Here is a 27,709-nt window from a genome sequence, read left to right as displayed (position 1 = left end):
CTCAAAAGCAGTAGAGTCTATATACAACATCCAATAATTTTTTTTTTCTTTTTGGCTCACTTAAAAGCTCAGTTTGCTTGCTCTTCAAGTATCAAGACTAGGAAACATTGCTAAGGAAAACTAAGGTGGCTAGAAGCCAGTCTGTCTCATCCATCTCTCGCCACTCTCCTTCTCTTTAAAAATGATAATACAAAGTTGAAGAATATCCTGTTTTTTTTTGTTTTTTTTTTTTTTTTTTTTGAGACAGAGTCTCACTCTGTTGCCCAGGCTGGAGCACAGTGCACGATCTTGGCTTACTGCAACCTCAGCTTCCCGGGTTCAGGCATTTCTCATGCCTCAGACTCCCGAGTAGCTGGGACTACAGGCATGCACCACCATGCCTGGCTAATTTTTTTGTATTTTTAGTAGAGAAAGGGTTTTGCCATGTTGCCCAGGCTGGTCTCCAACTCCTGAGCACAGGCAACCTGCCCACCTCGGCCTCCTAAAGTGCTAGGATTACAGGCATAAGCCACCGTGCCTGGCCCTAATTTGATACATCATTTAAGGCTGTTATATGTTCTTAACTGTTACTAAGTTAATTAAGTTTGATTTTTGGATCCAATAACCTTCATCAAGAGAAAAAGTATGTGCATTATTCATCATATTTTTAAGTCCCTGATTTATGCTCATTTAAGATTTTGATTCATACATAACTCATTCCTAAACCAAGTTTCTGATTATGTGTCCAAGGCAATTATTTTTGAATTAACAAATTATACAGTTTTTTCAGAATGCTAGGACTAAACATCAGGCTAAAGCAAAATGTAAACGTATTTTTGCTTTAGCTGTTAATGACCATAAAACTTAACTAAACATGAGCATACAGACCATCAGCTGTCCAAATTACAGTTAACAGACTAAATCAAGAACAATGAATTTCTAGCTGGCAGAAATAGTGCGTCCATCTAATAGGAATCTTAGTTTAATTACAGCTGCAAAAAAATTAAATTCTAAACCTTTAATAACTTAATAATTCCCCTAAGCTGAAAAATCTTCCTCTCCCATTCTCTCCCACGAAAATAGATTTCTGCTTGCCATACAACAATATTTGAAAGTTCCTGGATTGAACTGTAAGATGTTTTTTTCCATTAAAAATGATGGCAAGACACTGAATCTATTTAGACTTCCAAACTGTGCTCAGGTATTAAAATTATTTTAATAAGTTCTAGAAATATACTCCTTTTATAACTAAATAGTTATATTAAAAAATTTAAAAAAAAACTACTTAGAGCTAGTTGTTTGTCTTATTAACCTACTCAAGACTAGTTACATCTACCTCTTCAGTCTGCCCAGAACATGGAAGAAAATTTTCACAATATAAATTTTTTTCTAATGTTGGAATTTTTAGATTTTAAGTTTTTCTGAAAAGTTGCTTTCTAACATTTAAAATGAAACACAATTTTTCTTAGTAGGTTAATAATCCTTTTTAAAAAGCGACCCCACCTTCAGGCTAAATGAAAATGAGCACTGATTATTTTATAAACATAGTACCTTCCTTCTGAAGAACTAAAAGTTCTGTTTAATATTCTTTTATCTCTAATCAAAAAATGTTATTGTAGGGAGAGAGGTTACATTCAGAGGTTGTATCCCTCTGAAGTAGGGACATATTATCCTGGTTTTATAGATAAAAGGCAAGCACAAAGACAGGTTATGTTATTTGCCAATGTCTTAATGCTACAGTCAGCAGTAACCCCAGGATTATGTTAGTTGTGAACACCAGGTTAACTGTAAAATTTAAATTAGTAAATTTTTATTTGAAAGGGCTTCTCTAACCACATTAAGAATGGAGAACCCAAAGGCTACAAAATCCCATAAATGACAATATAATTTATTGGATAAAACCCTGCAATATCAGTCAACATCTTGGTTTGCCTCTCATAAAAACGTAAAGTTCTTAATAAGACCTTAATTTGGATAGTTTATTTACATGTCTCTCTTCCCCTCTACTTTCTAATTCTCAGAATCACTCGTTCCTGATAGGACCATTATTACATGACATCCTATCATTGCTAATACTCTCAAATCTTCCCAGCTAAACCCTTCCCTTTTCTTATCCTCTTCCCCAATACCCTTTTCTTCAACCTCCAATTCCAAAATCCTTACCCCTGTCTCTCTTGATTGCAGAGGGAGGTGGCAACAGTGATACCAGCACTCTAAGTCACTCGACCCACACTCACATTAAATACACTGGCACTGGCTTAGGATTTCTCTCCACCTCAACTCCTGATACCACCCTAGCTATCCAAACATCCATACTGTTCACTCTTTTTTAAAAAAAACATTTTAGCAGATCCTGGCTTCTCCAATAACCTTCATCCCTGTTTCTACTTTAATCTTCCCTTACATGTCATCACTCTGGAGCCATTGTTCTATGATCAAAATCTCTTTGTCTTTCCATTTTTCCCACTTACACTCTACAAGCTCTTTAACTTTACCAAAACTTACAGTTCTTCAAAACAGCTATCAGTTCTATGTGTCAATCTACCACTTCAAGCTAATTTTTTCTTTAAAATCTAGTCTGTCAATAAAGTATATGACGTACAGTGTGGTATAAATACTGTGCAGTTTGAATCTCAGTTCTACCACTTTACTCTCTTGCGTGGCCATGGCAAGTTACTAAACCTTTCATGAGTCTCAGTTATCTCATCTGTAAACTATGGATACTTAGCTCACATGATCTTTAGAAGGATTAAATCTAACAGTGTGTGACAACCAGTAAAACAATTTGATAGACTGTCCTAGGCCTTGCTCCATCCATTACGCCATTCCTTAAGTCTTTCTTTCTCTTCTTCTCCACTACTGACATGAGCCAACAAATAAACTTCAACTACTAACTTCGCCCTAAATGACTAGCATCTACTCTATGACTTCTCTGCTTCAGCACTTCTTATTTTCTCTTTAATCTACAGCAAGCTCATCCAACCCGCGGCCCATGGGCTGCATGCGGCAGGACGGCTTTGAATGCAGCCCAACCCAAATTTGTACACTTTCTTATAACATTATGAGATTTTTTTTGTGATTCGTTTTTTTTAGCGCATCCGCTACCTTTAGTGTTACTGTATTTTATGGGTGGCCCAAGACAATTCTTCCAAAGTAGACCAGGGAAGCCAAAAGATTGGACACCCTCAACCTATAGCAAAACCTGACTTCTGTCCCTATTATTACTCCCACAAAGGTCAATGACATCCTAACAGTTAAATCCTTGTCTTAGAAATCATCAATCTAATTTTTCTGTGATATCTAACGCTTTCTCAATACTCCTTTTTCCCTTGGCTTCTAAAATACTTTCCTCTCAGAGCTCTCCTACCACTTAAGCCACTTCCGTATTTTGGCGTCTCTTCTTTCTTCTACTCTCCCTTAAAAACACTGCTGTTTCTCACTTGTCATCTTTCCATTATTACTTAATATTCTCAAGGGGAAATTTTCCACTGGCCTCAACTACTATATATGCTGAAGATGTCACTATAACTCTACCCTCTTAACCTTTTTGAGAACTCAACCTATAGTTAAAGCACCTTGTTGGACACTTTCTACCTTGACATCCAGTAAGCACCCAGACTAAAAAAGATCAAAACTGGGTTATTTTCCCATTTAAAAAACCGGGTTCATCTCTATTCCCACCTTCATTTAAAAGCATTACAGCGGCCTAAATTTAAAATGTTCAAGTCATCCCACAACCTTCCTACTCCTTCCTTCACATTCAGTCAAATAATCATTGGACATTTGAATTTCTTCTCATATGAGTCCCCAATAGTTCCAAATGCTCTATTCCCAGCTCTGTTTTGTTGTCTTACTACATCTTCCTCATCAACTGAAGTTCATTTTCTTCTCCCTCCAGTCAACTGTCCTAAGAAGCCCTGCTTTACACAAATTGGATTCTCATTCCCTCACTTAAAATACTGAGTCCCCACTGTCTACATGATGAAAACTTCACCTGGTGCCTCTCATTAAGTATCCTTACTGACTAAAGATAGTTGTGGTGAGGAGGGAAGGTAGCTCAAAGAACAAATTTTCTTTCAACTCTTCAGTGTTTCATCTATAAAATTAATGGGAACTCTGTTCAAAATTCCTCTTATTACTAACCAGTCAGATAAATATTCAACTTTTCAAGAAAAACTGATTTCCAGGGGCTTCTGCCATGCTCGTATTGTGTCTCACATTTTAGGCCTAGCCACCATCCCTTGCCCCACAGTTGGTGATATACAGGTAAGCACAAATCTACACTACTCACAATCTGGTCCCTCAACACTTTCCTTAACAACTCCTCCAAACAACTGTATCCAAAAAGGTATTGCCTTTCCTCCAACTTTTTCTTCTTTCTGTGCTTGTCTTCTGCCCCCTCTCTTCCTGGTTGGAATACCCTTCCCCCTTTCCATGCCCTCATTCATGGCTGACTCGTAAAATGCCACTTCTTTCCTGAAGCCTTCCTTCACACAGTCACCATCCTGCCACCAACTCCCAGGTAGAATCACTTTCTCCTTGAGCCTCGAAGAACTTTATAACCAGAACACCCATCACATTTCAGAAGTATCTATTTCCCTTGTGGACTGTGATAGCGATTTTAAAGTTTTAATTATCTTTGTATCTCCAAAGCTAAGGCAAAAGTCAAGTGCCTAGTAAGCACTCATTCAAATGCCACTGAACTGAATTTCTTTAGGAAAAAGTTACTAATGGTCCCTGTTCAAATCTATCCTGAAAGTGTAAAAAGTCAATATATATAATCCAGCAACTAAAATTCTGAAATGTTTAATACTGCTTTTACATATTAAGGGGGGAAACCCCAGAACTCCCCAATCTCACAGTATAAAAATAACACAATAAAACAGTAAAAAAAAAAAAAAAAAGAGTTTGGTGACTGTGCTGAAGTGAATAAAACACTCTGAAGTGGTAAAAGTTACAGTAACTTTGAAAAAGTGGCATCAGAAAAGACACAACTCACTAAATTTTATCTAAATTTTTGGCAATCCTGCCACGGGATGCTAATATATAGAAGTCATTAAAAAACACTGTATTTGTGAATGTAATTCCTAACCACATGAACAGCTCAAGCAAAATGTGTTTAATCACATGCAATAGTATCAGTAAATACTACCAGGAAAAATAATTACATTCCACATTCCAAGTTCATAATGGCCTTTATCCAAATTATAACTCCTGTTAGAAAGGCGTGAACCCGGGAGGCGGAGCTTGCAGTGAGCTTGCAGTGAGCCGAGATGGCGCCACTGCACTCCAGCCTGGGAGACAGAGCAAGACTCCGTCTAAAAAATAAATTAAAAACAAAAACAAAAACAAATTATAACTCCTGTTATACAGATTAAATTTAGACATAAAATTATTAAACTGATATTAGACTGAAATTTAATTCCAATTACTCTTGAATTTACTAAAGGTTATTCTTTGCTCTCCAAACACAGAAAGAAATGCCTTGCAAGGTAATTCAGAAATTTCAGACACAAGGCAATTTCCACCAGTCAATCCTACATCTGAGTAACAGAAATGATATATTAATTCAGAAGTACAAAAAAAATCAGTTATGATTCTAGAACTCTTGGACTAAAATCCCAAAGTTGAGTAAATCCCACACCCTCGTTTTAAATCAGAAAAATTAAAAATCTAAAATTCTAGAGAGCAGAAAAATAATTTGTCTCTATATTTATGAACATTTACTTTATTATGGGCAGAGATTAAAGGACATTTCTGGCATTTATTAAGATCGTATCATTTCTCTCCATTAATCTTCAAATGTGATAAAATGCACTGCTTTTCTCATGTTGATCCATTCTTCCATCCTCAAGATAAACCCCATTTGACTGTGAGGCTTTGTTTTGTTCTAGTTCGCTGAGTGAGGTTTGATTTGCTAGTTCTTAAAAATTTGCAGCCACTACTTGTAATATTTCGTCTCCTCTATTCTCTTCTTTTGGAACTGTTAGCTGTATGTTGGAGTTACTCATCTTATCCTCATGTTTCTTACTCTTCCTATTTTATATCTCTATCTTTGGGTTCAGGCTTCTGGGCTTCTGTCCATTGCAGAAGATTTTAACCTTTTGTGTCATGGATGTTTTTGGCAGCCTGGTAAAGCTTATGACCCCTTTCTCAGAACAATATTAGGGACCTAAAACAACATACACACTATTACAAAAGAAATTAATTATATTGACATAGTTATTGAAATATTTTTCATTTTGATACGGTAATAATGCGGTTCTTTATTAACACTTTAAAATATATGCTCTAGCAATAGCTTTAATAACTACAATAATTTCAAATTAGTGATGACTATAAATGGTATTTCAAGATAGCTGTAACAGCTAACAGCAATTGTGCTATAAGAAAAAAAAAATCCGTAGTTTCTATTGGTGTTATGGGTTGAACTGTGTCTCCCCCAAAATACATGTAGAAGTCCTAGCCCCATGACCTTATTAGTTAAGATGAGGTCATACTGCAGTAGGGTAGGCTCCTAATCCAATGACTGGTATCACTCAAATGAAGATAGAAACACACAGGGAGAACACCGCCATGTGATGATGAAGACATGGAATTATGCAGCTTCAAGCTCAGGAATGTGAAAGGTTCCCAACAACCACCAGAAGCAAGGAAGACAAAAGAAAGGATTCCCCTACTGGTTTTAGAGGGAACATGGCCCTGCCAACTCTTTGATTTTGGACCTTTAGTAATTGTGAGACAATAAACTTGTTGTTGCTTTTTAAGCCACCCAATTTGTAGTACGTTGTTAAAGCAGCAATAAAAACTAACACATTTGCTGTCACAAGTACCTCTAATACTGTCATAGCTTGTTAACATTTCCTTTAATTATGAATGTTCAGGTAGAGATTAGTAAGAACGTCACATTTTCCTTCAAGCCCGCAAACACTCTGAATTTTAAGAATGCTTTGTCTACAGCAACATAATACCTTAGAGTGAAATCCATTATTAATGAACTGTTTTTCATTCTGAGTATCGCAAAAACACAATCTCACAGATATGTAATAATTTTGGTTCTGGATTCTGAGATGCAGCTATGACATAATACTTATCATAAATCTAAACATTAAAGAATAACAAAATTCATTACCTGAGTTAACTTCTTAAACTAATATACAGTTATCCCCTAGTGTTACATTATTGATTTGTATAAGTGACCTAGCAAAAAACTTACTTCTGTAAGTAAAGCATAAAGACTGGTATCTTGTTAGCATATTCCTTGTAGAACTAATCAAGTTGGTGTTTAAGCCCAATAGCCTTTGTTTACTTATTCATCCACAGATGGAGGCCATACTTTTTTTCTCTTTTTTAAAATGAGGGCTGTGCATGGTGGCTCGTGCCAGTAATCCCAGCCCTTTGGGAGGCCAAGGCAAGAGGATCACTTGAGCCAAGGAATTTGAGACCAGCCTGGGCAGGACCCGATCACCACAAAAAATTTTAAAATTAGCCAGGTGTGGTGGCGCACCTGTCGTCCTAGCTACTTAAGAGGCACAGGTGGGAGATCACTTGAACCCAGGAGTTCAAGGCTGCAGTGAGCTATGATCATACCACTGTACTGCCCTCCAGCCTGGACAACACTGCAAGACCCTGCCTCTTTAAAATAAATAAATAAAAAACAAAATTGAGTAGTACAAAATTTTGTGTCATCAAAGATACATGGCTATTAAGCCCAACGTAAGTCTTAAAAGACTATTAATATACCAATTGTTTCCAAATTTTGTATCTTAATTGTTCAAAATGCATGCTTTTACCTCATCTTCCTACCACTTCTACTCTTAAGTCTTTTGTTTAAGTATGTCAAAAATAACAATATAATAAAATTAACAAAGTCTAAATCATACACCATCAACAAAGGAAGGGCGCATATGATGCTTAGTCCAAATTCTTTAATTTATAAATCAGCAAACTGAGGCCTACAGAACCCAGGATTAGAGAATAAATTAAAAATAGCTACAAAAGAAATCCATCTCCCAATTTCAAGTCCAGTGTTCTTTAGACTATACCATACTGCACAGAAGATGGTAAGAGTTAAATAAATGATGTACAAATGGCTTTTACATGAGCACTTAAATTCTATTTATAATATAGTATTTAAAAACATTCTAGTTATCGCAAAACAACCTAATAAGTTTTTAAATCAATTTTATTTTACCATAAAGCATTTAAAAAATAAGACTTCACTTTCTACCTTCAAAATTGGCAAAGAAAAATTCAGACAACTGTACAGACATTTCAAAGTTTAAGCACTCTCATATACTAAATACTTCTTTTCTAGAGGGCAATTTAACAGAAAGAATAAAATTAAATATTTTCCTCTCTTTTAACTCCATTCTTAGACTATCTCAAGGGAAAAGTAAGAGATCTGGATGGAGACAGAACTCAGGATGGTATGCAACATTGTTTAAAAATAACTAAAATATCCAACAATAGGAGACTGATTAAAACTAATGTATATCATACACTGAACATAATGTAGCCACTAAAAATTATATTCTAGAATATTTAATGACTTAAGAAAATATTCACATTAAGCTACAATTGTACCCACTGTGCAATTCCATTCCACTGAGAAGAAACACATGTATATATATAAACTACATAATGCTTTGAACAGTGCTTGGCATACAGTAAAAATCTAATAAATGAATACGTTTCATCACCAACATCATAAGAAAGGTTTCCATGTAGACCAAAATTTTAACAGCTGTTATTTAATGGCAGAATTGCAAATCAATTATTATTCACTTTAGAGATCATTTTGTACATTATCTGAAATAAACTACTACTCTTACATGGGGTGATGCATCTCTTAAATTGGCATTTTTAATGTCGTTCCTGTTCCTACTGAAAGATGGAGAAGAAAAGCAGGCTTGTCTTTACCAATCATTTCCCCAAACTGGGTAAGACTAGTCAAGTTCAAGTTATACAACACCAGAGAAAAGGCTAAATTGTTACACTTTCCCCTTAGGCAGTTCTCAGTCACCAACAGCTGCAGTATAAAATCATGGAATCTGCTGCTGTTTACCCTTTCCTGATCAATTTCACTTCTTTATCCCTAGTCAGTTCCTCACCCTTGGCACTAATGTGGAACCATGGGGGAAAGGGAGAGCAATTTAAAGAACTTAAAACTGATAAACAGCTGGAGATACATATTCCTAAATTTTGAGCTTCCTATGCCAAAAAAGACAGACACACAAATGTCTACCTTCTTGTGGATATAACACGGGTCTTCAAATACACCACATAACTCAGAGGCCAAGCACATCCAAACATCCCAACAGCATTTTAGGACAGTTTTTAAGCCTGATCTAAGTTATTTCTCAAACTTGCAGAAACAAAACATGTCAAAAATGAGGCCAATTTTTGTCTTTTCTTAAAAAAAAAGGTAAGCCTTCTTAAACGGGTAATAATTTACTTTTCCCATATTCTTTTTCGGCCTTTTTTTCTAATACAGCTAATGATCTCAAATGCATAAATTCAGAGAAAACAAAAAAAATGAGGTAATGAGGCTCCATTAATTCAACCATATTTGTAGAGCATTTGCCATCAAGCACTGTGCTAGGCATACAAACAAAAGTAGGGAATTACAGAATAGTGGTCATAGAAATAAGTAAATAATCACAATATTATATGATTTTAAAACTAATATATGTACGAAGTACAGAGGCAACACAGAGGGACAGAGTGTTGAAAGAGGGGAAGAGAGAAGGTCTTTTGGGGGAAAAATGACGAATTTACAAAAGTTTGTAAGGAGAGGAATTCTAGGTATGGTATCATAATGTGTTTAAAATATATAATTCAGGATCATAAAGTTTTAAGTGAGAAAGCAGAGGGAAATTAAGTTGAAGCAAGTATGCAGTCATTTAGCTGATTTTTACATAGGCCAACTGAATAATAAACAAATTTTTATATTATGTATACACCACATCTATATAAACAAACATTAGATGGCTTAATATTACACAGCTTTCCAGTGCTTCCATTTATTTCTAGAATGCTTTCCAATTTTATATATATATATGTGTGTGTGTGTACATACATATACATACGTAAAATGTATGGGGTGAACATATGTTTATTTACACTTATCAAAAATAACTCACCACTGGGTATATTTTTTATGAGGCACTAAATGATATAACCATAAAAATTTGCTTTCTATTTACGGAAAAACGGTTCAAACTCAGATTACAACATAGTACGTTTATCACACATGGTCTAATTCTAGTTAACCTAATTCCAAAATCTAATATAATCCCAACTTGCTATTAGAAAGCCTAATACTGACACAGGAAGTGTTTCTGGCTAACGTGAACCTAATAAGCCAAATGCTTATTATTTCAGCTACTTCACTTCTCCAAATGTTTTGGCCAAATTGACAAAAGGACATGCAGTGCTATATACACTCAATACCAAAGGACAAAGACTCTTAAGTATTATATAATATGCCTTTAAATGTTTAAAACTCTATTTAGAAGGCTAATTCAATAATGTAAAATATGGTACAGTTATATCTATCGGAAACATTTGACTGGAGTATTAAACAGTCTCTGCAAATTACCTACAAAACAAACATGTATGTGGCTATTTCCTCTACTATTTATAACACAAATTCTTTTGCTCTAGAGTACGTTTACTATTTTTGAAAAGTAAGATTTTTAAACATAAATGTGAAACAATCTAAGAAATGCTTTATTCTAATTTATTTCTTCCTTACTTGGTTTGGCATTAAAGCAAAGCCCTACACATAACAGATCCCCCACTGATTCTTGATTAAATATATTCTCACAGTCAGCCTAGGAGTTATCCATTTCTCTACATAAAACTTTAATTTCAAATAATAGAGCATGTACTCGAGGATTTCAGAATGAGGCCCTACTGGATTTTACCACAATGGCTATCTAGAAAGGGTTAATGGTTTCCCAGGAAACTGGTGATTTTCACTTTTCTTGAAGGTTGAAATCAGGTGAAAAAGAAACTAAAGAATGTTAAAAATAGTCCCTACTGTAATTAAATCCCTATGAGCAATGGCTTTAAAAAAGAGAAAAGGGAAAAAAATGTAAGGCCCAAATAAAATCCATGTTACGGGGCAGTTTTAAACTGTGCTAAGGCCTTAATGGTTTCTGCCATGATACGTATCTTTCTTCATAATATATGACTATAAATAATAAATTTCCATTTCAAAACGGTTCACCTATTAAAGATGAGACATAAATTACTATATTAAAAGCTACATTCCAAATAAGTTCACTCTGTGGTTTATCTAATGCACAAGCAAACAATGCTGGCTCTAGTAAAACTGATTATCAGATGAACACATTATTTTCTAATATAATAGAGTTTTTTAAAGTAAAACCCCCAAGATTTTGTTCCCATGAAGAGTTTACCAAAATATTATGCTAAATATTATTATCGCCCTGCCCAAACTTAAAAAGTATTACAAAGCTCCTAGGGAATAATTTATTAATAAAGCAGGATAAATTTGTGAAAAAACGATTTTAAAAGTCTGGGTGAGTGAGATAATTTCCAAGTTGTCCCATACTAAGTACATTTAGATGAAAAAAAAAATATTTAAAGCAATCCTCTCACTGAAGATTGCCATCGGTGTTTCAAATATCAACATCTTGGGGATTAAATCACTGGGAGTATTTTCTCAGTTTACTGTAATAGCAGTGGAACGCACTATCACTATACAAAAAAACCTGTTGTCTCAATTTATTTATGGCAAGTATTTAAAAAATGGCCATTTAGAAAAAATATATTTTACTTCTGTTAATTCACATTCCATCATCTGCTTTTTTTATTAGCTGCAACCAGAAGGAAACAAGGAGATATTCACTGCTTTAAGAAAAAAATTAAACTGGTAAGAAGTCTTTTCCCATCTCTAAAAGAAAACTTAACATTTTTAATCCAAACTGTTTGAAAGATACCAATAAAAGTTACCGTCATTCGGTTCAGCATTTTTAGCAGTTCTTCTCCTAAATAACCATTATCTGAGATAGACTTCTTGATCTCCCTCAAAGTAGGTCTAATCTGCAGAAGGCAGGGAGACACTGTACTGCACTGTGAATGGACAGCCAGGTATTTTATGAATGGAGGCGATCACGTGATCCCAGCACCTCCCCGAACTGATATTTCCCACATAACTGTGTCAACATTCTCAGAACAGGGGTAGTTGTTTGTGTGTGCGTATGTTTTTAAATTTAACCTAAAATTTCACATTCTTCTTACCTTCTGAACTCAAAAATCTACACACAGACAAATAAGCCGCGAATTTTTTTTCTTGGGAAATCCTTTCAAGATGTCCAAGGTGATGGATGTTTAATTATTTTTTTTATGAATGAAGAGTGTGCTATGCAAATGAGGGCGATTCACAAAAAGAGACAGAACATGGCTGCCACTTCTGCTTCTACACTGCACTGACACTGCAGCAATGTACCTCCTTCTACACCCGCTCAGCAGAAGCGTGTGTTTTGGGGTGGGGAGGGAGTAAGGGAGGAGGAAATGTTGTTTGGCCTTTCTCTAGCTATTTTACGTTAAACAGGACTCGGTATAGACTTTATAAAGTTATTTCCAAAAGGTCTGACTTTAGTAATGCACTGTATTTAAAGGAATGCATCCAAATGACTAAGTCCTAACTCACTTAACTCTTTCCAACCCTCCGAAGATAAACAAAAGTTGAACTTAATTACAAGAAAACGGATGCTAATATTCTGCTTGGAATTAAATCCCTTCTCAATAGAAAAGTGTTGCCAACCATTATTTCTCCACGCAGCTGTCACGTTAAAGCAAAACATTTAAAAGACGAAGTACTTCGTTTGGAAAGCAAGGAGAAAGCCCAAATAAGCTAAAACTTAAACCGGAATGCTCTAAAAGTTAATGAAATCACCAACATATTCAGCAATGTAAATTCGGTTACATCAACGCAAATCATGTGTTTTCACATAGCTGAAAGGTAAAAATTAGCATTCAAAATTCTTCTCCGTTCCTGAAGACACGTCCAATATTCACACAGGTAAACTCTAGCTCAACATCGCCCACACTCCAGGTGTCCTTAATCCTATTAAATTCTAAAAATGTTTCCCTAACCCTATTTTTTACAAGAATCTTACAGGTCATAAGTTTAAAAGGGGGAGGGGGGAGAGGGTGAAGGCTTAATCGGTATTTAAGAGTCACTGACTCATCGAATTAAGATTCAAGAGCAGTTTGCTGCAGGAGGTGCTCCCACACATTAGTTTCCAAGTGAAACAGCTATAAAGGAAGTAGGATGGATACTGAAGGTATGGTGACTGGTATGTGAGTGAAAAAGGACGGGACAGGGGTCTAACAGGCAAAAGGGTAGTTTCTACTCCACTTCCATCCATCCACATTATTCCCTCTCATAGACGTACAATTGCCATCCTCTCCCAACACTTAATCCCCTACCCCAAAAGAAAGCAACTCAATGTGGGAGGATGGGGAGGGGTGCTGCCACTAAAAATGGCTAAAGAAATCAGCTATCTCCAGAAGATGCACTGAACTCTCCAGGGTCGCAAGCTTTCCGGCACCCAAGTTTCGGATGGGTCTGGGGGAGAGCCGAGGGCGGATAGGGGGAGGGGGATTAGCAATCGAGATCAATGAGGCGCTTACTCGTTGTCAGAAGTCGCCGTCTCCTCGCTCATCTTTCCCTCACCGTGATCCGATCTGGAGATGGAGGAGCAACAGCAGGCGGGGGAGCAACAGCAGCACCGAGGGGCAGGAGGCAGCGGCGGCCGGGGGGGCGCGGGGGCAGCGGCACAGGGGCCTCACCATGGTGGATGCCTCACCCAGAACGGTACCCCCCCAGCCGGGAACCCCGGCCACCCCCGCAGGGGGGTGGCGGCAGCAACCTCCGCCGTGGCGACCCCAGCCTCTTCCCCCGCCTCAGTGCCCAGCCAAGGGATCCGAGGAGGCCCGGTGGAAAGGGAAAAAGAGAGGGGCTGCAAAGGCTGACTGGAGAGCTGCTCCTCCAGCCACTGGGGTGGAGCGCAGCGGGGTCCGGCCAGGAAGGAGTCGGCGGGCGGAGAACCCGGGAGCAGAGGCGGCGCTTCCCTCAGGGATGCGGCGAGGAGGAAGCAGAGCTCCGCTCGGTGGGGGCCGGCGGGGGGGTGCCGAGCCCAGGCTCCGGGCAGCGGCGGCGCGGTCCTGCCGGAGCCCACCCCACCATCTCCCGCCTCGCCGCCGGCTGCCCCTCAACCCCCGGCGGCGTCTGGGTCGGTCCTCAGGCGCGGGCAGAGCAGGGCTAGGGGCCCCGCGGCGGCGGATTCCTCCAGACACGCTCCAGCCGGGAATCCTCCTCAGGGGGGTGGAGGGGGCGGCGGGGAGCGTGTGAGGCGAGGGGCAGGCAAACCGATCGTTCCCACCCGACCGGAGAAGAGCGGGCGGGCCCGGGTCCGGGGGGCAGGATCCCGAGAAGCGGCGGGAGAGGACAAGAGCGGCCGCAGGTTCCCCGCCAGCCAGTGCCCACCAGCAGCTCAGCGGGCCAGCTCCTCACGCCCGAGAGAGGGGAGCCGCGAGGGGGGCGGCGGAAGCGCTCACGCCGCCCGCTCCTTCCGCCGCCGCCGCTGCCCGAACCGGGGGCGCCCGCGAGAGAAAGAGGCGAAGTAGTCCCTCGCGACTTCTCCCGGCCGCCCGCTTTCCCCGGAGGCCAGAGCGGGCGCGGGGTGGGGCTGCCGAGCGGGGTGCCCAGGCTGTGAGGGTGCGTGGGTAGGACTAAAAGCCGCGGCCTCCGGGCGAATCACTGCAACTCGAAGTCATGTGCAGCATAGCAAGTTTCAGGAAAGTAGTTCCCTCCTCCCTTCATTTCCCAAATCGTTGTCGAGCCACTTAGCGGAGAAAGGGGGGAGGGAGGCGGAGGGATATCCTCCCTGCACCGTGCTCGGTGTGCGTGCGCGCGCTCCAAACTCTTGGCACGCCGCGAAAGGGGGCGGGGGTGGGAGCTGCGAGGGGAGCTGCTAGGGAGGTTGCATTGTTGTGGCGCGTTACTCCCCGTTACTCTGCTTGGAATATCCGGGTTGCTTGAACGAAGAGGCTAGAAAGACAGTGTGCTCAGAGGGGAAATCTGGAGGCTACTCTCTTCTGCCGTGTGTGTGTGTGTGTGTGTGTGTGTGTGTGTGTGTGTGTGTGTTTTCCTTGCAGAGCAAAGAATGGAACTGGCATGAGTTCATTTTTAGTTAGTGGGGGTTAGAAGCAGGGACTGCAAAGAGAGCTCCTCCTGCTGTCCCCCTGGTTGCACTGCTGCAGTCCCCTAGCTGCATGCACGAAGTGTATGTGTGTGTGTGTGTGTGTGTGTGAGAGAGAGAGAGAGAGAGAATATGAGAATGTATGTGTGTTTTAACACCTCGCCTCGCTGCCTGGATTCTTACTGCGCAAGGGGTATGCTATCAGGGCATTCATCTCGGAAAGCTGGAGTGATTGTTAATGGAGAACGACTTCCATTGAAGCCCAGGGTAGGCGTGTTACATGAATCTGGCGCAGCCAGAACGGAGGAAATAACTCCCGCTGCGAGTGAGGTTGCATAACTATAGCGCAGGAGATGCTTCTGTGGCACGAACTGCTCTGAACGGAGGCGGACCGATTGGATAGACAGCTGTCACGAATGCATTGTTAGAAGACAATGTATGCATTCATCTCAAAAGATTTTTGCACAGAAACCTACTGCGGTTGCGGGCTGGAGCCTAAGGTCAGCCCAGCCACAGGAGTCAGAGCTCCTGGCTCTGCAAATTCTATTATCTGTTCTCCACTTAGAATACCAGCCTGTACATGAACCACCTTAGGGGACTGAATCCCAAGTGCTCCCAAGTTCCTGACGCATCTTCCCAGATATAAGTCTCGCCCTGCGTGCAATGTTTTTCTCTTCCTTCTCAGATTTGTGCGACCTAAGAATGAAGGTTGCCGCTGGTGCCACATTAAAGAGAACAATTCCCGAGGGAAAAAAGAAGTTGGGAGAACCTCGTTAACAAGGCAGCACTCCTCTTCTACCATCCCTCTCCAGGAATCGCAGGATTGTTGTTCTGAGAATGAGCGTGCACAGTAGTGCACTGTTAACAGTGTTTTGCACGTAGCAGGTGCTTAATAAATGTTTGACGAATGAACAGAGGCGCTAAACCGGTCAATGTACCCAAAAAACCATCCCATTGATTTCTGAGGTCTCTTTATGTAACTTGATTCCTGCCTCAGCAGCAGCATTGTCCTTACTCTTGAGAAAGAGAGGGGCAATGTTGGTGATGGTCTGTGCTAGACATGACCTCTAAACCTGCCTTTTTGAACTTATTCTTGCCAAGAACTTATACATGGGAGTGTTGATACTGGCCTCTTCCCCTTCCAGGACTACTGTTAACCAGTTAGGCTGCTCAAGTTTCAGTCAAGTACCATCAGTTATAATCTGTGTTCTTATCCAAGTTACTGAAACTCTGGGCCTGCATAAAATGGGGATAATAGTACTTAACTTACAGAGCTGTTGTGCTGATGAACGAGATAATAATATACAGAGTTACTTAGAACAGATTAAGAATTCACAGTAAGAATAAGTCCTAGTTCTTACTACTGTTTTGTCAGAGATAGTAATAAACTTCATGGCAAAATAGTGGCAGGTGCTCTGAGGATTAAATGTAAAGCATTCAATATTCTTGTTCATGCATTCAACAAATAATTATCAGTTGCTAGACACATGGCCTGGTCCTTAGTAAGCCATTAATAAATGAAACTATCACAGTTATTATGATTGAGTAAATAGAAGGAAAGTCGGTCATTTGCAAAGGCCTTTATCTTTTGAAGATTTGCATCTGTTTGAGGTTCTAGTGTATCAAGGAAATTGTCAGTATAGTCTTTGGAAGAATCTTGGTTGTCATGAGCCAGGCACTGTGCTGGCTATTTCCACATTCCACATACACCACACACTGCTTACATAAAGGGAGCAAGATGTGATCAATAGCCCAAATTAATGCTTTAAAGATTGCTCTCAACTCCACGACCAAGACATAGTCACCAAACCATCCACAGCCTTTGGTGGTCCTATGCCATTTCTAGAACACTTTTGTGCCCTTTTTTCAACAACGCATTTGTAGTTCTCTCACCCAGTTGTTAAAGATCTCACCAACTTTTTAAAAATTTGCTTTGGTTTAGCAGAGCTCAGAGTCTTCTACTCTGAAGCAGTCAGAAATGGTGCTACTGCTCAGAGCCAAGGGATCTTCTAGTCTGACTGTCAATCACTGGCTGCTCTATACTCAGGAGGCCTCGACTTATCTATCCGGGTGTCTGGACCTTAAGAGTAAAGAGACGTACCAACCAAAGACAATGTGTGAGATCTTATTTGGATCGTGACTTAAATATTTTTAAATTTGGGACAACTGGAGAGATTTGAACATTAACTGGAGATTTGATGAAAACAAGGAATTTTTTTTAAGTATTGGTTTATGGCAACATTTTCTTCAAGTCCTTACCTTTCAGAGATATGTACTAAAATATTTACAGATGAAACGTTATGCTTCAGAATAATCCACTGGGGTGAGGAGTAGGAAGAATGGGTAAGGATATAGATGAAACAAGATTGGTTATAGATTAATGATGAATACATTCTCTTTACTATTTTATAATTTAAAATGTTCTATAATAATTTTTTTAAAATACACTGCAAGTACTTAAAATGCAGATTCCTAGACCCCAGCTCAGAAATTGTGATCACTAGGTCTATGATGGGGCCATGCTTTTGTAAGTATGCCAGGTGCTTGGCCCTTTTTAGTCCTTCATCATCTACTCCCCCTTTCCTTAAAACCATTTTTGTCATCCTGTCTCCCAGCACATCCGTGATTGAAAGCTGTGTTCCAGCTAAACACAAAAAAGGGTGGCCCGTGGTATATCATAAGCTTAGATAGACACTGGTCAAGGCCAGAGGGATAGTTCAGTTAGGAAAGGGGATCCAGCCAGATGTGAGAAGCTAAATACAGATCACAGTTTTGTCTTAAGCTCCAACTCCATTCAGTTGGTACTAATCAAGAAGAATTCTATGGCCACATTCGGGCTCAGCAAGAAAGGAGATACTTATATTTGCTCAGTTGTGTTTTCTAGGTAGCCCTGTGGGAAGGAAGCTAGTCACAATAGCTGATTATCACAAGTGACTATCTGTATTATTGTCCTCAGCTTTAGGAATTAGCCACAACCATTTAATGACCTGTTCGAGGTAATTAATTATCAATAGGATCCATGGGCCAAAGAGGGAGGAACAAGAGAACAATTGCCAAGTAATTGCCAGTATAGGATATGATCCAAGTTAAGAAGGTACAAGTGGATTCTGAGTTCCATGTAGGTATCAGGCCAGGGTTTATTCACAAGGACAGCAAAAAGTAGACTGTCCTCACTGAGCCACTAGCAGATGGCATGCTATTCTCCTATTCAAAGTTTCTTTTCTTTTTTTCACATTGCTCAGCCCATAGTAATCATCTTTCTTATGAGTTCAGAATTGGTCTTCTCAGATTCTTTTATTTTTGCCTTTGCTGTTTATACTTGTGTTGATAATTATTATTTTTGCTGATTCATTTTTTATGAGTTTATATTTGTTTTCCCAATTAAATTTTAGTGACTTGAAGGTAGGGGCTGCCCTTTATATTTTTTGGCATCCTTTTTAGCAGTGGTCGTAAGTAATAGTGGCTTTTTAGGTGAAATACTATACCAGAGCCTTGACTATATATAAAAATGAAGCTATACTGACTGGCACTGGAGTCGAAATCAGGAATCCCCTCTGGCTTCCTATTGGGACTTAATACTATTGCAGTTTAGCATTTCACATACACTGTGCCTTGCACTAGAAGCTCTCATCAGATATTTGTATTCTTGAGAAGCCAAAAGAGGAGACAGCCATGCCAACATATGAGGTTCTAAAAGTACATAAAATACAAGTGCATATTTCCATTTCTAAAATTACCCTTAACATTACTCCTTAGCAGATGTTATTAAAATTTTGTTTTTTAAAACTGTAGTTAATGTGTGCCTTGATCAATCGGAACTTCCTATTTTCATCATGTACTTTGTTTAATAAATGATTTTTTTTCTTTAGTTTAACCAGTCTCTTGGCTAATGAGCCCTGCCTCTCAGTGGAATTACTAAGTGGTAACCATGTTTCTAAATAGTTTCCTTGCCTCTGGCATGAGTCTGCTTCCCCATCACTAGGATTCCCATGTTCTTCCAAACTAATGCAAAGTATAAAGGATAAGTATGCTATTTTCCTTTTTTCCCTAAGGACGGCAATTGTTGGTTTGGCAGTATCCGGTGAGTGTGTAATCAGTTTACTTTTAATGCTATAACTGCCTTTTACAGGAAGTTTCCACAAGATTAGGATGAGTACAAGGGAAATGAGCAGTCTGCAATTTCCTTTATTTTCTGTATAATCTTAGCAGGGAGGATGCTTACCAGACCCCACACTACTAAATAAAGCACTTACCATTATTCTCCCAAATGGCTTTATCATGCTCATTCTTTAACGGTTATGTCCCACTACAACAAATATGAAGGACTGAAATACCCATCATAAAATAATCCAAGGCCACGTGCAACACAAATTTAGTATAACAAAAGATTCTAGGTTGGTTCCTTGGATTTTGCTTTAAATATGGCATTGCCTTCCCTTTTAATGAGTACTAATTAACCATTGTATAGGATTACAACAGGATTACATTTGAAATACACATTGCCCTTCAGGAACTTACCTTCCTAACACCCTTCCCCAGTAGGTATTATTATTAACTCCAGGTTACAAAGAGACTTGCAAACTGAAGATCAGAGAGGTCCCAGAGGTTACACAATAGTAAAGGCATGGCTGGAGCTCAACCCCGTTTCATCCCCTCCTTCAAAATTCTGTGTGTGTGGGTGTGTATGTGTGTATGTTTCAATATTATAATTTCTCAAAGATGGGATATTTGGTGGGATAGACTTTCAAGTCATTATTACTTTGGATAATGATTTAACAGGAGAGTCCTACTTTTAGATAACGAAAGAATTAAATTCCTTGGCTATTATCAGCTGCCTTTTGTGGGCCTCAGGTACGTAAGTTCCTTTATACCATCAGTTCTTAGAGTAGGGTCTGGGGACATCTGGAGTCTCTTTTGTAAATTGGTTTCTAAATCTAGAGCCTTGATAGGAGGACTACTTCAATCAGAAGGCGAATAACATCTGGTTGTCTTTGGGTGATGCTAGCAGATATTGATGATCATGGTAACCACTAGCCATATGTGGCTGTTTATTCCTCAGGTATACTAGCCATGTTTCAAGTGCTCAATAGCGACAAGTGGTTAGTCGCTATCATATTGAACAATCTAGATATAAAACATTTCTGTCATCACGGGTTGTTTTCTTAGACACATGAATGTGCAAATGTGTTGCTGTAAATAACAAAAGTAGTTATCTTGTTATTAAAGTAGACATGTAACAACGATTATGCTCTCAAATACATTATTAGTGTGAACTGGGGCACTGTAGATCATCTCTTCATTGCCATTAACTAAGGGTAAAAGGGAGGATAATTTCATAATTATCTTTGATGTATAAGTCTTTGATAAACCTACAGAACATATCTATACTGGGAAGCATAAATTCATTGACTGGTTTATTTTGTTAAAAAATGGTTTTTGTTTGTTTAGTTTGGGTTTTTTTTTTTCTTCCTCTGTTGCCCAGGCTGGAGTGCAGTGGCACAATCTCAGCTCATTGCAATCTCCACTTCCCAGAGTCAAGCAATCCTCCCACCTCAGCCTCCAAGTAGGTGGGACTACAGGCACCCATCACCATGCCCAGCTAATTTTTGTATTTTGTAGAGAGGGGGTTTCGCCATGTTGCCCAGACTGGCCTCAAACTCCTGAGCTCAAGCAATCCATCTGTCTTGGCCTCCCAAAGTGCTGGGATTACAGGGGTCAGCCACCACACCCCGCATATAAAAATGTTTTGGCCAGGCGCTGTGGCTCACGCCTGTAATCCCAGCACTTTGGGAGGCCAAGGCAGGCGGATCACGAGGTCAGGAGATCGAGACCATCCCGGTTAACATGGTGAAACTCTGTCTCTACTAAAAACACAAAAAATTGGCCGGGCATGGTGGCGGGTGCCTGTAGACCCAGCCACTCGGGAGGCTGAAGCAGGAGAATGGGGTGAACCCAGTAGGTGGAACTTGCAGTGAGCCAAGTTCGCACCACTGCACTCCAGCCTGGGCAACAGAGCGAGACTCCGTCACACACAAAAAAATGTTTTAAGTGTTCATGTTTAATATTGCATATCCTTGCCACTCAAAGCTGCAAAGCTTCACCCGGAAGCTTGTTAGAAATGCAGGCCCTTGGGCTCCACTCCAGTCTTCCTGAATTGGAATCTGCATTTTAACAATACTGCCATATGATTCATCTGTGCATTAAAGTTTAAGAAGCCCTATTGTAAGTAATCCCTTTATCTTTATTATTATTATTATTATTCGAGATGGAATCTCGCTCTGTTGCCCAGGCTAGAGGGCAATGGCGTGATCTCGGCTCACTGCAACCTCTGCCTCCTGGGTTTAAGCAATTCTCTTGCCTCAGCCTCCCGAGTAGCTGGGATTACAGGCGTGCGCCACCACACCTGGCTAATTTTTGTATTTTTAGTAGGGACGGGGTTTCACCATCTTGGCCAGGCTAGTCTTGAACTCCTGACCTCGGGTGATCTGCCTGCCTCGGCCTCCCAAAGTGCTGGGATTACAGGCATGAGCCACCACACCTGGCCAGTAATCCCTTTATCTTTAATAGTGTCCCTTCCTAACCTTGTTCTTCAAGCTTGTCCAGCTTCCAAGTATGCAAAAGTCAGATATTCCCATTACCATTTCTAGCCCTTTTTCTGCACTCCCCACCCCAAAACAGGATTTTTATTCCTGTTTTCCTTTAGCCTCTTTTTCCTGGCCTGTGACTTGGACCACTCAGCACCTTGTCTCTGTTCATCTCTGGATTAAGCCCACTGCTCACCCGTAGCTCCCTACAGTGCTGGCAGGGGACTGTGGCCTTAACAGCTGCTCCCTGCTTTCCCTCTTTTCTCTAAAATCTCTGTGCTTTTCTAAAAAAAAAAAAAAAAAAAAAAAAGTCTTCCCGCCCTCAACTCTCTAGCTTACCTGAAGGTTCCCTCCTCTTCCCACTGCAACATCACACTTTAATTGGACTTTTTCACACTTCATTAGGCATCTGTAAAGCCTGGTGTTTCTACATAGTCACTCAGGAGACCTTAAAACTTTGCATTTTGTTGTAGCTTCCATGTAGTCCACTATAATTTTAGAAAGCTAAACAAAACAAAAGACCCTGCATTTTCATGCCACATTGGCCCCTCCAGCCCTCTGTGTTGGCAGTGTGTGTGCGCAGTTTCATAGTTATAATTCAAAGTCAGAATATAGGTAGAGGTGGGAGGAGAGCTATAAAGAAAATGTCAGTATTCAAGGGAAAAATAGCAGTTATTTTTATATATTATATTTTTATATGTTTGTAGAACATTTTATATTATTTAAATATTTCCATTTGGTTTTCCATGTCTCCTTGCTATACTGTAAGATTTTGGAGACCAGTAAAAAGGCTGTTGCAATCATCCATACAGGAGAAAACTGAGGACATTGCTCATGGGGCTAGAAAGAAGATGACTATAGACATATGTAGGTGGTAGAATCTACAGGACTACTCTAGGTACAGGGAGGAGGCCTGCTTTCCAGAAACTTACAGTCTAGCTAGGGAGACAGAACCAGAAGGAAACATTTAGATTATATAAATTGCAGTATGACTAAATGCCATAAAAAGTAATAAAATTAACTCGTTTTTCTCCAATGACACTAATCTTATTAGTATCCTCAAATGTGTCTGTTTTGAAGATTTATGATATTATCTTTAGTACTTTTGTATAGAGAAATAAAGAATACACACCCGAAGGAAAACTTCTTCCGGTTTAAAAATGCTGAAAACTTCAGTCCAGTGACATCTGGCCAGTTCTTACACCACCAGAAAGAGATGTTTTTATTTTCCATAAGATTTAAAATCCTAAGACACTGGCTTTCCTTCATCCTAGAGAATGCCTCCTTCAACTCTAAAGCTCTTTATCAAAAAGCCCTAAAACAATTAACACCCTCATTGCCTCCTGGGTTTTAGCCAATTTTTGTTTATGTCAAGTTTCCTTCTTTTGTTGGATCGTCCCAGACTTCCTTCTGGGTCCCCTGCCAAGATGCCATGCATTTTGAACAGTCTGTCTTTACCTATCTTATTCTTGCTTATTTCAGGTACAGTCAGATGCCTCATAATGACTTTCAGTCAACGATGGACTGCATATATGACATTGGTCCTATAAGACTATAATACCTCATTTTTATTGTACCATTTCTATGTTTAGATATGCAAATATTGACGCTTACCATTGTGTAACAACTGCTCACAGTATTCAATACAGTAACATGTTGTACAGGTTTGTAGCCTAGGAGCAACAGGCTATACCATCTAGGTTTGTCTAAGTACAGTCTGTGATGTTCATATAAAGAGGAAATTGCCTCACAATGCATTTCTCAGAATTTATCCTTGTCTTTAAGTAACACGTTACTATATATCTCCTGATATTTTCCATAAAGCTTTTTGGAATTGATTTGGGAAAATAAAATTACTTTCTGCAATCTTAAATTATTTGGTCCAGAGTATGTCTTAGAAATGTAATTATCCTTTATATGTTCCATGATTCTGTCCTTAACTATGTATTTGTTTAATGTCTGTATTTAGCTAACCATCCTTTCCAAATTTTATGAAGTCTCAAATTTCATATTATCATTCATTACACAAATTATTTTGTATAATAACTTGTAAAGTGAGATGTCAGATAGGCACTTATTATATGTTGTTTTATTATGGTAATAGTAATTTATTACTCTAGTAGGACAACTCTTAGTTTATATTTTGAATTTATGTCTCTGGAGCTCCTATCCATTTAAATGGCATGGAAATTTTGACATGCTTTCATCCAAATTCGTAAACTCTACTTATGTGTAATTCCAGTTTATTTTTACTTTTCATATATCTAAAATATCAAATTTGCTTGAAAATCACTTGAAGTATAACTCATTTAATTCTAACCATTATTATTGCCTGGTTTTGCTCTTTTTAGACTTTTCCTTATCACCTTCACTTCTGATATTTATCCTATTTTACAGAGCCAACAGTACTCAATAAACAATAGAAAGAACCTTCAGAAAACTATCAGAGCCATCTAGAATTCATTAGAGAGTGGTGTTTAGGTCCAACTTTCAAAGGGTCCATCTTTGATAAACTCACAGAAGATATCTATATCAGCAACACTAATTTATTGACTTACTTATTTTATTTGCCAGGCTCTTATTATAGATGAAATGAAAGCAGTTCTTAAACTCAAGAAGTTTATAGTCTAGTAAAGGTGTAAATTGGTAATTACCATTACCATGGTAAGTGCTATAAGAGTTACTATGGGAGAAACTGATTTTGCTTCACAAAGTAGAGGATTAACAGCAGATGAGTTACCATGAAGCATTATAGTGAAACATAAACAAGAACAAGGAAGTGAAAAACAGTCCTTGAAATTGACTTAACCATGTGTTCAAGGAGAATGTAAATAGAAAAAATATGCTAATTGTTACTTATTTGTATAACTTCAGCTTTCAAAGGGCCAATTGAAGCTAAGAGAGATTTGATACGTGTTTGGATTTTTTTTTGGTACACTTTTATATGGCAAGGCTAGGACTTGGCTGAAGAGGAAACCCCATCAGAATTAAGCTGTCATAGACATTGCCCAACCTTTAACCTATTTAAATATGTTATCCTTTTCACCAGCACCTATTTCATTTTCCCTGGGAAAATATCTGTTTGGTACCACACAGTGACCCAATGGATGTTTATGTAGCTGACTTGTTTGTTTTCAATTATATTTTCTGGCAGTTTTTTATTACATGGGCCCTTTGTGGCTTATTTCAGCAATCTCCTAATTTAGTACCTAAATACTCTGAGAAAATTATCTTTTACATAATGCATTTGGTTTGATTCCCAACCCAAGAACTGAGAGTGGTTGTCTTTTTTATTAATTCTAAATGCCTGGCTGTCCATGGTGGCTCACACCTGTAATCCCAGCACTTTGGGAGGCTGAGGTGGGTGGATCACCTGAGGTCAGGAATTCGAGACCAGCCTGGCCAACATGGTGAAACCCCGTCTCTACTAAACATACAAAAATTAGCCAGGCATGGTGGTGGGCACCTGTAATCCCAGCTACTTGGGAGGCTGAGGCAGAAGAATGGCTTGAATCCGGGAGGCAGAGCTTGCAGTGAGCCGAGATCCCACCACTGTACTCCAGCCTGGGTAACAAGAGCAAGACTGTATCTCAAAAAAAAAAACAAAAAAAAATTCTAAGTGTCCAAGGCCACCCGTTCTGATTCTCATCTTATCCATTCCAATATAGTTTTTACTAGGCCTCCTGTTTCTCTTGTCTCTTCTGAATGCATGTAAAAATTCTATACTAGACACATTTTTGTTGTGTTTATTTTATTCCAAAAAGTGTTCTTGGTTCTTAGTGTTTGCTCTGAATATCAAATTAAGAAAACAGTAGCCTTATTTTCTAAGATCTCTTTTATCTTCCCCAAATGTCTAGTATTGTTGATAGGTAGAAATTGCCTGTTGCCTTTCAGAAATTTAACGGACACTTATGTGCACCTATGTCATGTATAATTCAAAGGAATAATTTTATTTATTGATTGATTTCTTAAAACAGGGAGGGTCTCACTGTATCACCCAGACTGGAGTGCAGTGGTATAATCACAGCTCACCGTAACCTCAAACTCCTGGGCTCAAACAATCCTCCTGCCTCAGCCTCCCAAGTAGCTGGGACTACAGGAGTGCACTACCGTGCCTGGCTAATTTTTTAATATTTGTAGAGAAAGGGTCTCACTTTGTTTCCCAGGGTGATCCTGAAGCCCTAGGCTCAAGTGATCCTTCTGCGTTGGCCTTCCAAAGAGCTGGAATTACAGGTGTGAGCCACTGCACCTGGCCCAAAACAATAATTTTTAAAAGGCTCAAAATAATATCAAGATGAAGAAATCTCAATACTTAGCTCAAATCAGATATGTTGGAATTTAAAGTCCACATATACTCTCCATATATAACCTTAGTAATCCCCAAGTGCAAAGACAAAACTGCTAAATTGCCATTTTTGCTCATTTAATAATTAAACCAAGTACTCCTAAAAACTTAGAATTGTATAAAAAAGTGTACAGAGTAAAAGTGAGGACTCCAATCCCACTTTTCTCAAGGTGACCACTATTAGCAGTTTAGAATACAAGTATATAATTTCAGATCCTTTTCCGTATATTTACACACACATAATAAACACAAGTTTTACATATTATAATGCTACTTTTTCACAAGCTGTGTATATTTTTATATGAGTATTCATTATTTTAAATGGTTATATAGTATTTCATAATGTGGGTATACTACAAGTTATTTATTTCTATTTATCTGTTTCTGTCTACAAATGGACATCAATCATTTATTGTTTTAGATTTTGTTATTTCTATTGAAAACAATTCTTTGGCTAGGTGCAGCAGCTCATGCCTGCACTTTGGGAGGCTAAGGTGGATGGATCACTTGAGGTTGGGAGTTCCAGACCAGCCTGGCCAACATGGTGAAACCCCATCTCTACTTAAAAATACAAAAATTAGCCAGGCCTGGTGGTGGGCACCTGTAATCCCAACTACTCAGGAGGCTGAGGCAGGAGAATCGCTTGAACCCACTCAGGAGGCGGAGGTTGCAGTGAGCCAGGATCATGCCTGGGTAACAGAGTAAGACTCTGTCTCAAACAAACAAACAAAAACAATTCTTCAGTGATTATCCTTGTACACTTATCTTTGGACGTAAAGGCAAAGATTTCTCTCAGGAAGATTTATATAAGTGAAATTGCTACATCAAAGAGAATGAATATTTTAAATAATAAAAGATAATGCCAAACTGCCCTCCGAAAAGCATTGTTCCTTTTTTTAACCAATATTTTTTAACCAGTAATGTGTAAGAGTACCTTTTACTCTATAGGTGCACCCAAAGTGGATATTAACAATCTCTTAATTTTTACCAGTGTGATGCCCTACCAAAATGGTATCTTGTTGTTTTATTTTGTGTTTCCCTAATCACTAGGTTTAATTTTATTCATGTTTCTTCTTCAGTGAGTTCCCTAATTTACCTGTTTCTTAATTTCTCTTTGCTTCAATTTCCTTAGCTATACCATTAGCTGTTGTTGTGAAGTAACTGTAATGAGATTAATATGGTTAGGTTTGTGTCCCCACCTAAATCTCATCTTGAATTGTAGTCCCCATAATCCCCACCTGTTGAGGGTGGGTCCAGGTGGGAGGTGATTGGATCACGGTGCTGGTTTCCCCATGCTGTTCTTGTGATAGTGAGTGAGTTCTCACGAGATCTGAAGGTTTTATGAGGTAGTCTTCCCTGCTCTTGCTTGCTTTTCTCCTTCCGGCCACCTTGTGAAGAAGGTGCCTTGCTTCCCCCTCACCTTCCGCGGTGATTGTAAGTTTCCTGAGGCCTTCCCAGCCATGCTGAACTGTGAGTCAATTAAACCTCTTTCCTTTATAAATTATCCAGTCTAGGGCAGTTCTTTATAGCAGTGTGAAAACTGACTAATACAGAGAATA

General features: G+C 39.2%; 1 protein-coding gene across 2 annotated transcripts in view; it reads right to left on the bottom strand.

Annotated features, from left to right (window-relative positions):
• Window positions 1-14,802, bottom strand: part of SPRED1 (sprouty related EVH1 domain containing 1) — a 100,477-nt gene extending 85,675 nt beyond the window's left edge. The window contains exon 1 of one of the 2 annotated variants that reach the window (XM_008969805.4): window positions 13,651-14,802. In XM_008969805.4, the coding sequence (XP_008968053.4) occupies window positions 13,651-13,682 (32 nt within the window). In that variant the 5' untranslated portion in view covers window positions 13,683-14,802. The remainder of the gene's footprint in view (window positions 1-13,650) is intronic. The other variant, XM_003816703.5, reaches the window with a different exon arrangement.
• Window positions 14,803-27,709: the final 12,907 nt, after the last annotated feature.

This window comes from Pan paniscus, chromosome 16 (assembly GCF_029289425.2).
Source record: "Pan paniscus chromosome 16, NHGRI_mPanPan1-v2.0_pri, whole genome shotgun sequence".
In the NCBI taxonomy this organism is placed as follows: Eukaryota; Metazoa; Chordata; class Mammalia; order Primates; family Hominidae; genus Pan; species Pan paniscus.
Note: the sequence above shows the minus strand (reverse complement) of the source record. Positions and strands in the feature narration are given on the sequence as shown.